Below are 16,647 nucleotides of genomic sequence, written 5' to 3' on the forward strand. Positions count from 1 at the left end.
AGCCAGTGCGCTTGGTTTATAGAAGAATTTCTGGCATTTCTGGACGTTTTTATGTACACATTTTCTCCCTGTGAGGTTCTTCAAGGGTTGCTAAAGCTCGAGACTAGTCCCATGAGATGAAACAGGGGTTATGCCCATTTTTAAAGGTAAATCTAAGACGCTGAGGATTCCAATTTCTTTTCACAAGTCGCGTAGAGACTGAGTAACGCCAAGATGCACGCATCCTTCCTGGGTCTTCCCCCTTCTGCGCAATGTTCCAACCATTTGACATCTGTCTAGCAATTCAGTAGTTGAGTTGCAATAGAAGATGCTCTCTCTCTGATTCATTTACTCCTTATTCTGCCTCATAGACAAGTGGTAGGAACAGTTGCTGTTCTACTAAAATGTTAAGTTTTATATCTGAAGTTGTATAGGAACTTGATACAAGAAAGCTGGAGGCACATTGCCCAAGGACATTGACCGTTTTCAGTGACAAGAAAATCTTGAATTACGTTGGGACTGGGTGCCAAAGAGGTCTGTTTCATACTAAGAAAGAAGCTGGACCAAAGAGGTTGGACTAAAGTTTCCTGAAGACTCTGTGCTTTACAATTTAGTTATCTTGACATACTTTGTTGTTTTTCTTGTTTTGTAAGTGCAGAAGAGCTCTGTATGTGTCATACTGTTCATGTACCATGGCCATTCATGTGTTACCAATATCTGCTTTTACTTATTCACACATTTGCATTTTCAATACTTTACCCTCTTAAACTCTGAGCGGGGTAAGCATTAATTTGTGGCCAGTAGTTGGGAACAAGATGCGTGCAGAGACCAAGCTATCCAGTGCATCGCAGCAGCCTCTGCACCACCGGTAGGACCGTCCTGCTGCTTGGTTGGGGTTTGTCTACTCTTTCACACCCTTTTCCCTGAAAATCAGTAAGGTCAGCTTTTGTTCTTGGGAATATCAGCTAAAACGTGCAATTTATTCACCTTCGTTTCTGTACTCAAACGTGCTATGTTATATGAGCAACCACACACTGGTCTGAAAACTGTTTTGTGTTATCATTAATTTGAGAGCTGTTTTGTTCTACAAACTTTTGTATAGATTCCCTATTTTGTTTAGCTTGGCAGCCTGTTTGTTTGTTTAAAATCAGTGATTAAAATTAATGGCTTCAGGCTTTTGGATTAGTAGGGGAAATACAAATTTCAAAGCCTGCTATTTGCAAAATCTCTGGTGTATGTGACAGTCCTCGTTAAAGGTTGTCAAGAAAGAGTCGGTCATCTAAATATTATGATGATGAAAATGGACTTTATTGTCCCTTTGCAAGTTTGCATTCCTGCCAAAAAGCAATTTTACTTTAAATCCTCACTTTAATCTTGCAGTGGTTCTTGCTGCAGGAAATATTTTAAGTGAATACCAGATTTGTGCAGTTTACTATTTGGTAGAATAAAATGCTCAATGTCTCTCCATTATTTAGTGCTATGAAAATATTTTTGTTTTTAGGCATGTCACAGTAATACAGATTTTCTTCTCTGAAATCTGTGAAATGTGTTTAGTTTCTCTTTCGATTATACAGGGAAAAAATAACTGATGCAATAGCTTTATGAGCAAGATGCTGTGGTTTAGACCTCTCAAAATTCCCTCCATTGATCTAGAAGTTGTTCTTAAGCAAATCGTCTACGATACGTAGAATGTTTCTTGTTTTCTTAAGTGTTTTCATTGCGTAATATCCTTTTTTGGTGTATTACACAATTTATCCTTGAATAGGAAGCGGAATATTTAGGCTTGCAGTTTTATGTAATTTAAAAAAAAAAAGCGTGGCAGCAGATCCCCATATATCACTTTTTCCTTGTGTCTCTCCAGTGGAGCTTGCTGATACCACCATTTTCAGTGTGAGCTAAGCACATTTGCTGCAGTTTTTGTTTCCATAGTAGCGTCAGAGGTTTTAACGTTTTCCTGTATGACATGAACAGGAGTTTGTACAAACACCAGCGGTTGGAGTTTTATTTGGGAGGGTGGAAGTTTTCCAAGTAAAACTTTACAGTCTTGCGGTTTGGGTTAGTAGTCGCCGGTTCTGCCAGCCCAGAGGTTTCGTGAGTACTTAAGCCCTTCTGGTTTCATTCTGCAGAGAAACCCAAACCCAAGATGTTCTTTCAGACTCTAGTCTGCGTATGCACCTGGGATTGTGTATCTGAATATAACATTAAGCAGCGAGTACAGGAGGAAGCAATTATCTATTTTCAGCAACCTGGGTAGCTTAATACATTTAGTTAGCCCATAAACTTCAGCAGGTTGTGTTGGCTATGCTTGTACTCTGTGTTACTGGGCAAGGATTTACACGCTTGTGATCATTATAGAGTTAATGGGAAAAGGTAGATTAACCATAGATCCCTGGATCCAATCCCCATTTTCTTCCACCAGCACCGGGCTGATGTTAGCAGACCATGGGACCCCACCAGTTGAGATGGTAACGCTGGGTCTGATGAACGGGGCAGGGGTGAAACAGCCCTCCTGGCTGAGCGTGCTGCTGCTTGGGTACAAGCATGAAGCAAACCCAAAGGGTATTTTAATTTCGTTCCCCTGGAAGGATGGGGTGTTGCACTTTTCCAATATGAAGCATCTTTAATGATGAACCTGGAGGTGGTGCTCCACCCTCCTTGCAATTTGCATAGGAGTATCCTCTTTAACAGTTATAAAATTACAAATACTGACAGTTGCAGCTGTCTTGGATGCTTACTGTTTCATGGGAAGTTTGTTTTTTGGTTTGTTTGGTTTGGTTTTTTTTAATCTTAATGGGAGTGAAAGTTTCTTGCTGTTTTTAAGGAAATTGAAGGCTTGATTCCAGACTGAATCTGAGCTTTTTGACTTAGGACTTGAGAATATCTGGGGTGGTCACACCAGGTAAGGGTAGGAGGGAGAGGCTTGCTGGTGTTTACTGGGGTGTCCTTTTTCCCCCTCCCTGTGTCCAAGACAAAAAGTCCCATTGAATGGGATGATAACCGTGTTGGTTCTAACTTCAGACCCTGGAAAGGAGACACAGGAGCGTTGAGATGCCTTAAGCCCAGGCTAGCTGCATTGGATGCAGTCGGGAAGCAGAGGAGAATGGGCAGGGAGCTGAGCTGGTCCCGATGGATGGGAGCAGAACCCCCTTGTTTGAAAGGGGAAAACGTAAGAAAACTGGGTGGGAAAAAGATCCATTTCTGACCAAGACGTACCTAAAGCTTTGTGTGAAGACCTGCTCTCATGAGAGGTGGACCTACGCTGAGAGAAGACCTTCCAGAACAGCAGATACAGTTCTCACAACTGAAGGGGAGAGGTTACTTTTATAAGATTTCTATCTCCAAAGCATCTCATCAGTTTAGCTCAAAATATTACCAAAAGCAGCATGTATGAATCGTAAGCATTAAAGCATCAATGCCACTTTGAGTAATGACCTAATCAGCACCTAGATCTTAATTTGGTTTCACAAAGATGAGCCAAAAAGCATATTATTTCAGTTGTTTACAGCTGGGTGTGCTTTTTTTCCATGGCTTGGTATTCCGTCTTGCCTCCTAGCAGTTTGTTTACTGATACTAGCCCTCTTAATGTCAGTTGGCAGAGATTTTCCTTTTCATTCAAGGGCTGACAGCCAGCACACCTTTGAAGTCCCTGAAGAATTAGTTGCCTCGGGAATTTTTCATGCTGTAACCTATTTATGTTTTTTTTAAGTCAGTTTTTGATCATCAACTGAATTCACAACCATCATCTTTATAATGTCATTAATAAAGTTTTCTTAACCATGCTCATGGGCATTTAGGGCATTGTGCAATAGTTCAGAAAAAACATTACAAAACACAATAATCACAGCATATAAATAGAAAGAGGAACAGTCTGCAAAGATCTGAACATTGAAGCCTGATGGTATTTAGGTGCCAGAGCTTTATTCAAGGCCACCTCTCAATGACTTAAAATTAAAAAAAAAACACAAACAAACCAAAACAAACAGAAAAACGCCACAAAAATCTCCAACACCAAATACAAAACAAAACAAAAAAAAAACAAAAAAAAAAAAAAAGAAAATGGTGTACTAAGAACAAAGCTCCAGAAGGGTGTGGTTTAAAGAAAAAGGCCAGAAAATTGGGGAAGCTTTATTCTCATGAATTCAACACTGGTTATACCAAACCAGTATAACCAAAGAAGTACTCTTGAGCTGAGAAAACTACATTTTTGGGACCAATTTAAGCATGGAAGTAAAGAGCTGGCCACCTGCTTGTGGGGTACCTCTTAGTCAGGATGAATGTTGTGGTTGGATGTGTGTATGTGAATACACATGTACTGGGGATTAAATAGTCAAAACCATATCATCAATCAAAACTTAAAGCTATTGCTTTTTTGTTGCTTAATAGTCAAGCACAGTCCACTAAACCACTGCAGTCTCCAGCTTTTAAAACCTGGAAACTTGGAGAATGTTGCATGATACCCATTCCACCCTTAAACCTGTGTTTTCTACTAAGACCCTGAACTATCAGTACAGGTGGAAAATACGTATGTTAGAAGAAGAAAGTATCTCCTGAGGAAGTTCTGAATTTCACCGCTGTCTTCTACAGTGGCTGGTGATGGCTGGAAACTACCATATGGTGGTTGAGGAATGAGCATCTGCTCATATTAGGTTTGTATTATTGGCGGTTTTATGGCAATTTAGGCTTCCACATAGTAGCCTGTGTCTTCTGGTAATTCAAATCTAAGATAAAAATTTACGTGGTGGTGGTTGCTTATAGGAATGATAAGTGCACCTCTCAGCTCCCACGTGCATTGCTCGGTAATCCCAAAGAGCAATTAGCTATGGTGAGCATTAAGTGTGTACGTAATGGGCAAATGCTATGCATGCACACGTGTCCACTTCGGTCTCATTTTTTGATAGGAGAAATTTTCAACATATTAATGCTTTCACTATAGCCTTCAGATTTTGTGTCATCCCATGATGGTAAAGAGCAGTTGATAGGATTTATTTTTTGTTAGCATTCATCAATGAATTCATCTGAATGGTAGTTTGACTTTTGTTTATTTGCTTTAAAAAGGTATGTTTTCCATTTAAATGGGCAGTTGTTCAAGACCTGTTGCAAAACTGTGTTACACAATGCAAGAATTCCTAATACATAAGCAATAGACAGGCGTGGCAAGCTGTTGTAAGCTTTTTAGGTCAGTATGCCATGAATCAGTATTTATTATCTAACTTTTTCAGACTGTGAAATTTTCACCTTTTAACTGTGCAGCTTAGTTTGGGACTGCGCAAGGAGGTGAATTATACGCAAAATACTGTCACTTCTGCAATTTTGGCGTTTGTAGCCTCCCACTCAAAGTGAAGGCAGCTCTCTCAGATCAAGTATTAGTAGTCTTACCATGTACAGCTTAGGCATCCTTTCTTTTCTTGAATAGCTAAATGCAAAAAAGATTGAAGGCATAAAAAAAGCTGTGTGTTTCCTGTGCAGTTCCCTCTTCCGTGGGAGCTTTCTTTTTCAAGGGCAGGATGTGACCTTTGAATGTCTACAGCATTGTAACTGAGATTAAATCATTTTATAAGCAGTGATCAAAAAGCATATTGATGGATACAGTAGTGCCCTGTGGAGTTTTATCCCAACATCGCGTTAATCCAATCTGATAATCTGTCAAAGCTCCTATTTAATGCGAGGGAATACTTCCAAGCTGCAGTTCCCATTCTCCTACCAGTTTTCCAAAACACTCCCGTTACAGTTGTCAGCTTTATAGCAATGGCATTGTTCATTTGATACCAAATATTTCTAATAAAGAGAATGTAAATCCTTTGGTAAATTGATGTTAGTCACTCGGCAAGGCCTTTTGCCTTTCTGGCATAAAAGTCCAAGGACAACAGCTCATGCGTAAATCAGAGAACGCACAGAATGGTTTTGAGGAGAAGAGTAGGTGAGGACACAAGTTTCCTGATCAACATTCCTGCTTCATAAAGCAGATTAACGTCTCTGAACTGTGATCTGAAACTGCATAGCGGATTATGTTGTTACTGCTGTAGCTGCTGTTCATGTCTGATTGCATTTAAAAGCCCTTGAGATGCTTCACAGGTTATAATGGGAATAAAACATGTTCTTGAGTGATTAGATAGTGTTGGGTTGAGCATCCGCCCCTCTCATGAAGGCAGTGTATGCTAGCTGGCATTGGTAAGTCACCTGAAACCAGTTGTTCACCCATGAATCAAACTGGTGTCTGATTAGTATTAAAAGCAGCAATGTTTTGTTCCCAAGTTGTTCCTCTGAATCTCTTTTTGCCTCCAGTATGTACTTAAAACTTTGCATAGTTTTCCAGTCTGGTTTTCAGATAGTGAAGGTCATTCAGGTATCAGTGTTGGGAATATTTTTATAGGATAGTCCTGCCTCTCCTACAATTCTGCAAATCAATCGTCCTGTTACACCATCACAGGCACTTACAGCATCCACAAGCTGCTTACTGCTTTAATCTCTGGACGGATTTAGAAGCCAAATGGCAAAGATGGATGGGAGCAGCACAGCACTTTAATACTCATCTGAAAGTCAATTGCACATTTGGCTTTTGCTTTTATAATATGAGATGGAAGCATCAGATAAAATGGGAAGACTAATGAAAACAAAGGGTGTTTCTTGCCTCTAGGGAAATACAAAAGAACTCTTTGGGGTGTTCCAATTGCTTAGTTGCTCCCAATTTGGGAAAAAAAAAAAAAAATGCCGCTGAACTACTTGAGAAAGGGAAGCTGTGTCAGAATTGTGAGTTTTTTTCCAGAAATTTTAGACATCTGATGGTGCAGACAGGTTTTCTGATGGCCACAATAGGAGTTTGGTATCCAGTTGCTTTTGAAAATCCCACTGACCTCTCTTGAATACTCAGTGACCACGAGCTTTTGTGTTACAGCACTGCCCAGGAATGCAGAGCTTTGTGGTCCCATTGTTTTCCTGCACGTTATCTATTTTATAGCCTTGAGGGTCGTTCGGTAACTCCAAAGTACATGGGATCGGCTCATGAGTGGAGTTGATGGACCACAGGTGGTATCAGTGGAAAGGATGCCTTGAGTAGGGTTGCATAGAGCGTACGTAGCATGCATCCACCTTTAGGTGCCGGACAGAGGCTGGTGGTTCAAGCCGTGCAGGCACACTGGTGGGAGAGGCTGTGCAAACCTCGTACCCGAGTTAAACTTCCACAGCGGCTGCTGTAGGCTTATGCTGGGGGCAGGACCTCATTGTCCTCGGCGTTTTACAAACGCAGCAGCGTAAGAATTCAAAAATCCTGAGCAGGCCTGTTTTGGCAGAGGAACAGACCCCATTTGTTTGATCTGAGAAGACCATACAGGCTAAATAGGCCATCAAGAAAAGCGGAGAGAGCAGTAATGGAGGGATCCAAGTACAAGATGCCTTTCACAAAGGGAGGAGCGGGGCTTTTTTTGATTCAGGTGTTTTGCAATGACCCTTCTCCTGTCACTTGAAGAACTCATGACATGTTTTCTGTTTCTATTTCAGGCCAAGAACATCCTAATAGCCTGCGGCACAAATACAACTTTATTGCAGATGTGGTGGAGAAGATAGCTCCTGCTGTGGTTCACATTGAATTATTTCGCAAGTAAACAAGACGCCTAGTTTTGATTTTTGAATTCTTGAAAACAGCTGCCAGTGTGCCAGAAACATTGACTGATGCTATGTAATAGCAAAGAGGTTTTTGAGATGATAAATGTTTGTCATGCTTAAGAATTAAAGATAATTTAATAGTTCTGGCAAAAAAAAAAAAGTTAAACTAATGCATGTGCATTGTCTTGTTAATGATAGTAAGTAACAGCAGATATCCTAGAGCATTAAAACCCACCAAACTCTTTTTGGCTGCGTGTTATTTGGAGTGATTTGTGATCTTTCAACTTTCTGCAGCAATAAATGTTTCTTTCCCATGTCTTTTAGACTTCCTTATTCAAAGAGGGAGATTCCTGTTGCCAGTGGTTCAGGGTTCATTGTCTCAGAAGACGGACTGATAGTGACAAACGCCCATGTTGTCACCAACAAAAACCGTGTGAAGGTGGAGCTGAAGAATGGTGAAACATATGAAGCTAAAATTAAAGATGTTGATGAAAAAGCTGACATTGCACTAATTAAAATAGATTCTCAGGTGAGTTGTTAAAGTAAGACGCATTTTAATCCTCTTAATTTAGTATCCTCCTTTCCAAAAGCTATTGCTAATTTTCATGTTTGAAGGAAAGGCTGGTAGTTTAGTCGTCTAAGTATACAGAGAATATTTGAGCTAGGTGGATACACATTTTCAAAAGCCAAGTTTGGGGTTGGTACTGGTTAACTTTATCACCTCTCAATGTAGTGCAAGCAAGTATGTAGCACTTTGGTACGCGTCCTCAAAATAAAAATCAACAACATGGTTTGCTGGCTGGTTTACATACACATCGGCTAATATAATTCTCCGTCTGAGAAGAAATGTGGATGTTCCCTTGTGGTTGGTAGAGGGACGTATTAGTCTTTCTTGTGTGCCTATACTGAAGTCACAAGTTGCTTTTAGAGGATGCGTTTGTCCCTCTGAAGTACCACGCTTATGTAGATACTAAAATGGAAAATATCGTAGGAATTAGCTTGAACTTGCAAATTAAAGCCAGCTTGGAAAGATGCTCTTATACTGCAAGTGGCTTTCTGAACAAATGGGAATGCAACTTCCCATCCGTAGTCTCCCTTCATCTCAAACATATGGCTGTCAGTGTTACTCTGCCTCCTGCAACAGCAGGAAAGCTGTCAGGCGGTTCTGCGCACGTCGACAATGTAGCGCAAGTGCAATATTATGTTGAAATACTGTGTAATGTAGATGCAATTAGATGCATGTGATTGCTTGGGGTGCTGCTCATATTTGTTTCCCTTGTTTGGACTATTAGTTAATCACCTCCAAATTTAACAGGCAAGAATGTCTCATTTGAAACACATGACTCAAAAATGTGTAGATCTTGCACTGTTGTTTTAGTTCAGACCTATTCCCCAGTGAGGTCAAAAGTGTTTGTGCCAGAGTTTATGACTAAACCAGACATCTAATGCAGAACTCTTGGATGACCCAAGATGTGAAGTGCTCCTGCTGCTCCCTTGCCACCTTTGTAATTTAAAAGCTCTCTCCTTTTTTCTTATTTAAAAGCTTCTTAACAGCAACATGGCAGAAGACCTTAACAATACCAAGAATGAGTTTTGCCATGTTGTTTTTACCTCCATTTTCCTGAGGTAACCTATGTACACATTTACCAATTGCTTCTTTTCTCAATATTATCTTAAAATAAGCAAAAGCAGATCTGCAGTAACAAAGCAAAGAGAAAGATCCCCAGGATGAGAACTGACAGCATGAGGCTGAGTAGCATGTGGCAGGGAGTGAAGGGCACCTGGAAAAGTGTTTTAAAATTGGAATTCTGCACAACATAGTTGGGAAAGTAGACCGGAAAATGATGGTGAGAAGGAAAGGACTTCAAGCAATAGAAGGTGAGCTTCAGAAAAGAGAGAAGCTGGTGTGTCAAAGAGAGGAGACATTGAACTGATGTGACAGATCATTTTGAGGACTTAAGAAGAGGGCAGATGTAGAGTTTTATGTTATTTGATACCGTAAAGAAATAGCTCCAAAATTTCCCTGGTAAGCTGCTTGCGGGAAGAGAGAACATGGAAGACTGGAAGCAGCTTGGAAAAAAGAGAATGCAGCCAGATGAGTTGCCTATAGTGGAAACCACTGCTAAACAGGACTGGAATTAGCGATTCTAGTTATAACTTGCGAGATGGCAGATACTCTTCTTTTTTAAAAATTACTGCTGTGTAATTAAATGATAGTAATCTTCTTCTTCCAGCAATTTAATTTTTGAATGTGGTTGTGACCCTGTTTTGCTAACAGCACATCAGCATTGCAACCTAATTCGTTTATATATACTTGCAAATTCTTTAAGGCAGGAGCACTTTTTCTGTCTTAGAGCTATCTAGAGCCAAATCAGCTACATTTTTCTTTTTGGAGGTGGAGAGGGGAGGGATTGACCTGTTAATAATATTCAGTTGTCTATGAGAAAAAGTCTTGGTTTTAATGAAACTTTGGGAAGTGCCTCAGTGCCTGGAGGCTGAGCTCTTGCTGAAGGAGGTGAGCAGGTCCCCTGCTGTCTTCCTTGTGTAATGTCAGCTTAGCACATCCATCTGGGTAGCAGGAGATCAAATTTCCCATCTCTGCTCTAAATTAGGTAGAATATGGATATAAACTTGGGTCTGACATACCCTTGGTAAGTGTCCTGTCAGTTGTACAACCCAGTACCTCGTATGTTGTTCCCCCCCCGGCCCCTGGCTGTTGCATCTCAGGATAATTTTGAGAAGACTTGGGGAAAGTATTGCTTGGGGTTTTTGGGGGATGGAAGACCAGTTTTCCAGCTAGCTCTAGTGACGTGGCACTGGGAAATGCCAATCCAAGGTGAGTACTGAGGCACCTCTATTTGCAGGACATGATGTGTTGCACTTGGAGACATAGAAATGCAAAATTTTAAGTGTTCACAAAAAGTTAAAATGGAAATGCGGTCAGCTGAAAAGTTGACTTTATCACTGAACTTTCATGTGACATTTTTATTTATCCATTCAAGTTCAGTGTTTGAGCTTTCCTTTTTGTACTGAAATGCCTTGCAATCATCCAGATTCATAAAAGGCTTTTTAAAATCACAGAGGTAGTAACTTGTTGAAGTTGATATGTATTTGATGACTAAAGAAGTCAATTTGATGGTACAAATAACCCTTTAAAAATCTGGGTATAGCATGAAAACCATCCCTAAGAATTTTTCTGAAGTAAGAGGTGAAGTTCTTCCTTTTGAATAAATTATTTGAAGATGATATCAAAGATGCAGAATTTTTTTTTTTCTTCTGTTTTTGTGTGGCATGTTAAGGCAGGATCTGAAGGCTGAAGAATGCCTCTGTGGTTAGGAACAGAGCTGGGCTTGAAGTATGAGCTTAGGCTGTCAGCTGGTATTCCTAAAACTGTTAAGATTTTGCAGCAGCTTGCATGCTGTTTTTCTTTAAGGTGTGAACATCTGGCCAAAGACATTACTAGAACTAATTTGGCTTTGCTGAGTGCAATAGGAAATGAAAGAGGGTGGTAAAATCTGGGCACCAGTAAGGATGAACTGTTTCCCTGATTAAATTCTTCTCCATGGAAAAACATGTTGCAGTCAATGAGGAACAGAAATCTTGGAGTTGTTCTTCTAATCCTAAAATACACTTAATTTTACAGTCTGTACAGGAGAGAAACTGTATTTCTTGTGTCCGTAGTGAGACACAACAGTTTGCTGAAGTGTTGAAAGTAGGAAGTAAGACTGGAGTCAAGTATGGTAAACGTGAATGCGATATAACTACCCTTCCAAATGGAAACAGCTTTGAGGAGACGGCAATACTAGAAAGAAACAGCGCAGTTGCAGACAATTTGGATATGAACATGCAAAATTTATAAAACTTCCCTAGAAAAATTTGGACTTTGGCAGCATAGGCAGAGGCTGGTGAAATAATCCACCCTGTGTGGCACGCGTGATACTGCAGTGAGCCTGAAATCCATCAAAAGTATTGCACAACACTGCAAAGCTAACAGATGCTTTTGAGCTGGCAGAGCTTGCTTATGAAATTCATCACAAGACAAGTAACTACTTTGTTAAATGAGAATGTGTGATGCAGCTGCTGAAAACACCAGGAGGAGGAAAGAAAATTTTAGGGTGGTTTAATGGACAATGTTGGGGTTAATGGAGGGCAGAATTAGAAAAGAGCCCTGTGCCCTCATCCAAATCGAGCTGGAAGCCAAAAATAGTGGAAGATGGAGGTGGGTTTTGCCTCGAGACCCCTTTCACCCCTGGAAATTGGACTCTGCCTGCAGAGATGATCTCTGTGGCAGGTACCTATGTTTTGACAGTGAGTACAGAAGAGGGGAGCATGGTGAACTGCTTTATTTTGAAGTGTATCTTCTTCCTACATGCTTAAGAACCAGCCATGAGACACTTTTCACTGACTCTGAAGTAGCACCTATGTCACAGAAGGCATGCCAGGGTCTGAAGATTTTTGTTCCTCAGCGTGACCAGTTTACTGCCTTCTGTATCCCAGGCGGGATTTGGCATCTACATGGTACAGAAGTAGTGGGTTTGTGACCAGTCTCTAATTTGCGGTGGTATTTCACCGTTTTGCTTAAGGTTTTCCCTGCATCTTAGTAATAACCACTTAGTTTGACGCTTTTAAATCAACAAGACCTTCTGCCCTCATTCCTTCGGTGGTTTCGTGAGGCAATGCAGTGTCTGTATCTTTGTGGTCAGAGGGGATTTGCTTTTTTTCCCCTGTGTGTACAAACTGGAGGAAGCAGGAAAGCAAACTTTCCTGTTTGTGTATCAATATTTTAATAGCCCACATTTTGAAAAACCAAACTACTTGAATTCCAGATGTAAGTGGCTTTTCTAAAATGCTGTTTTACTTTGAAATCTGTCACTGGATATTGCGTTGCTTCCTCTTGAGAGCCTGAGGAAGCCCACATATTGGTTCCAGAAGTCTTCAGGACCCATAGAAATGAAATAGCTTGTAAAAAGCTTGGATGTTAACTCCTGTTTACTCCTCAGTTTAGGCAGCAGTTGTTTCCTGCCATCCTCATCTCCTAGTAGCCCTCGCTGTGGGGACGATGCGCTGGTCCAACTCCCCATGAAGGAGAATGCTCACACACCTCCAGGGTGGGTCTGCCAGCACCAGAGTATTTTATTTTACTTTAAAGGAGAGCAGCAATATCTTGCCAGGTAATTGAAATCATGGTGACGTAGCAAAACAACGCTTCATCCTTTTTTCTTTTTTTTCTGCAAGCTTCCCATGCTCCATATTTAGATAAGGAGAGTCAGTTTTGTTTTTCTAACTATAGATGAAATACTTTTGGAGGCTTGTAATGCGTTCAGCTTGGGGTTTTAATTTTCTTTGGCGTTTTGTCAAGCAGCTTCTAGATTGTAGATGATACTCTACGTTTTTGTATGCTCATGGCCTGCGTTTTTATTTTGCCATAACGTATTCTGAAAGTTAAATAGTTTCATTAATGAGAACAGAAATGCAATTCCTAGGGACGTTACATATCTTGCCAGAGTTCTTACAGCTGAATTAGCGTACTATACAAGCATCTGTTTCTTTTCCACCTAAAAATAAAAAGTATGAAGGAAATCTGTTGCTATTTAACACAAATTGAACTCAGAACAGAACATTTGTCTCCTCTTCATCAGAAGAATGATTGGACTGCAAACAGCTTCATGCATATTCGTGATCTTCCTTCCACAAACGAAGGGGATTACAGTGCAGAGAAGGGATTTACTTGCTTTCTGTGCCAACATAGAGACAGATTCACTTGTTTCATGGATGAAAAAGTTCCAACTGAAACACTTACTGGTTATGGCCGTCTGTCTCTTGGTTTTTATTTTTCTCTGGCACTGGCCATGCTTGCTGGTGGTTGCATGCTGCCTGCCTCTTCTAGTTGCAGAGCTGATTCGTCCAGGCTCTGCTTATTTTACCTGACTCGAGCTACGCTGGTAATGTACATCAGATGAAAATCCAACTCCCAGCTGATGATGCTTTTCTTCTACACTTGTCCTAATCTCTCGTGCAACAATAGCTGCATCTTACTGTTGGATGAAGCTGTTTCTTGTGAAATCCACGAATCCATTTCGTGGGAGTGATGTTTATCCAGGGTTTGAGCCAAATCCATGTATAAAAATGTCTGAAGCTCTTTGGGATGAGAAAGGCTTAAAATATTAACGCTAATTAATGGCTCCTTCTCTGGCTGGGTGTAAACAGTGAGTCATGTGCCACTTATGGTTTTGCATGTTTAGTCCTATTTCTGTGTACTCGCAGAAAGCCTGCTTGCAGATTTGTTTTATTGAGTAAACACAGATCCCAGCAGAGCCCTGAGGCTTCATCAAATGAAAATCGGAGGGAAAGAAAAGATGTTATGTGTTGCCCAAGGTCATGCAGTGAGTCACTGGGAAAGCTGGGGTTAGGTGCTGGGTGTTTCTGGCTCCCCGTTCATTGTGCTGCAAGGCATGCTCGTTTGCCTGGGATTTTAATTAACTGTTGTGGCAAATCTATAGTTAACTGAAGAGAATCATGAGTTGTGACAATAGTTGCATCGTCCTGATGACCATCAGATGTTATGTAAAAATTAAAGGATGCCCATTTTATTAAGTATAGTTATTAAGGGCCCCAGACCCAAGTACTTAAGCTTAGTTTACAAGGACTGTCTTAACATCCCAGGCAAGAGCTTGCCAGTGGAAGGGTGTGAGGGCACAGGCAAGGTGTTCTGATACGATTCAGGTTACAACGCTGCTACAAGTGCTTGCCCTGCGTTTCCAACGCTCCTCTTGTGGACTGTAGAAGGATATACTTCCCATTCGATCACTTGATGCCCAGGGATTTTGATTGGTTTTATACTGATTTCACTTGACAACCACCTCTACAATTTAAATGAATACTTGGGGTTTTTTGATAGTGGAAAGTTTAGTTCTGAATGTGGCAATGTTATTTTTAAGCTTTTTTAGAGAGAAACCCCCAAATTTAAAGCCACTACAATGCGTACACTCATCATGACCAATTCTTCATGGCATTTACTTGCAGAGGCACTAACAAGAGTGTTTACATGCAGTGCTGTTAGTGTGCTCTGCACCACACTGCAAAATCATAAGAAACAGAGAACACATTTTCCAAAGCTATGTTTCGTAATATGTGCAGAACAAGGCAATTTTAGCAATTGATTCTTGTTCCTAGGAAAGGGAAGGTTAGCCAGACTCTTTCCAGAAGGCATGTTGAATCACATGGGTGACCCACAGCCAATCCATACAGCATTAGACTTTGAACTGAAGCCTAGGTAGTATAGGCATAGGCTTGAAAACTCAGCACAATCAAAAGTAATTGTATTAGTCAGAGATTGTTCATGTATTTTCTTTCTGCTGCCAAATGCGATTTTGGCTTTGTGACTGTTTTTATAACTCAGGAACATTGTATAAATCTTTAACTTTGTACATGACCAGTCTTTTTTTTTTTTCTATTAATGGGAAAAAAAAATAATCTGTTTTCTTTTGCTTGTCCATGTTTCATTTCTGATAAATGTCCTCTTTCTCTATGAAGTATCTGTTTTAAGTGCACTGGGATACAAACAAAAGCCACTTTTTGTGTTGTTTTGGTTGTTTTTTTTTTAAATAAGGAAAAGCAGTGCCAAAAAGAGATGCGCTTCTTGACCAACAACATCTTGAAAACACGTGCTACGTAAGCTTAATAGCATCTGGCGAGAGAAGGAAGGGCCAGCATGCTCTCTCTATCCAAACAATACCCATATGGGGCTGTTTGTGTTGCATATACTACATGCTTCCCAGCACAGCTAATCGTAGCTGCCTCTTCCCTGCTGTACTGGAGAGGTCCCTTGGAGTCAGGGCTGTGGTCTGAGATGATGAACCACTCAGCAGCGTTGCCTTGGGATGTTGCTGCTTGTCTGCTGTGCTGCAAATGCGATGGGGAAACTGGATATCACCGTTCAATCCTTCCAAGAATTAAGCCACAGCCTTGGTTGGGTTTATCTATGGCTGTGGCACTGATAGGGTCCAGGGATAGTCATTATTTAGTAGTTATTAGGGCATTGCTGGTTGTGAAAACTTTCCTCTGAAAGATACTTAGAAAGGGAAATGTTTTTCTCCTTACTGTATTGCCTATTCTGTTGCTCTTCCAACTGATTTGGTTTAACAAGCAGTTGGTTAATTATTTTCTTGCTGTCTGAGACTGAACGATAAGTTTCCACTGAGCATCTTATCCTGTCTGAGATTTGGCAATGAGTTTTATCGAAACAATCTGCTCATCTGAGTAAAATTTTGCTGGTGGAATTGTAACAAGGTTGGATAAAGGATACACAGGACCTGGCTTGTTAAATATTAAAACCATAACTTCTGTATTTGCAGCAGCATATAGTGATGACCGATGCCTTTATTTTTTACTTTCTACTTTATAGACACTGCATATATCCTAGGACATTTGAAATAAAACTGTAGGTGAAAAAATACAAAGTGACGGGCATTTGGGTTAGTTTATGTTACTGGATTTTTGTCTCTAAGAGTGACTTATCGATACAGGCTTTCAAACAGCTGATGACAAAAGACTCCTAAAGAGCTAGCTCTTGATTTCAAATTTAAACACGTAGTATTTCCCTTTTTTGTCAAAATTTAATAATGATTCAGCTCTTACTAACTTCTGAAGCAAAGTTATCACTAACTTGGGAATATGTACAAATAATCAAGGCATACTAAATATTACCTTGTTTCTTTGCTGCAAGAGCACACAGTATATACCTTTTGGATCCTGTCAAGTAGAGGTGCATAAATCTGTGTGCTTTGGAACAGGTATGGGATGAAAAAGGCATCTTTACAAGTTTTCTGGAAGGAATGAATTGCAAGAAGGAGTATTAAGCCAATTTGTACCTCCATTTTAGGTACACAGCTCAAGAATACCTTGAAGGTACCCTGATTTTTAATAAAGTGACTATGTTACCCAGTCCTTGGAAATTGGTTAAGTGAATCTCTAGGTGGGGCTTCCACTGCATCTAGAATCACTGGCCTGTTCTGAAGGTTTACACTAATGCCTTTTTCCTTTTGGGGTCGGGTTTGTTGAGCAAAGGAA

At 40.4% G+C, this 16,647-nt stretch overlaps 1 protein-coding gene across 2 annotated transcripts in view; it reads left to right on the forward strand.

The window, feature by feature from the left end:
• Positions 1-16,647, forward strand: part of HTRA1 (HtrA serine peptidase 1) — a 34,829-nt gene that overhangs the window by 9,364 nt on the left and 8,818 nt on the right. For both annotated transcript variants that reach the window (XM_049810723.1, XM_049810724.1), the window contains exons 2-3: positions 7,474-7,573; positions 7,903-8,107. In XM_049810723.1, the coding sequence (XP_049666680.1) occupies positions 7,474-7,573; positions 7,903-8,107 (305 nt within the window). The remainder of the gene's footprint in view (positions 1-7,473; positions 7,574-7,902; positions 8,108-16,647) is intronic.

This window comes from Accipiter gentilis, chromosome 9 (genome assembly GCF_929443795.1).
Source record: "Accipiter gentilis chromosome 9, bAccGen1.1, whole genome shotgun sequence".
In the NCBI taxonomy this organism is placed as follows: domain Eukaryota; kingdom Metazoa; phylum Chordata; class Aves; order Accipitriformes; family Accipitridae; genus Astur; species Astur gentilis.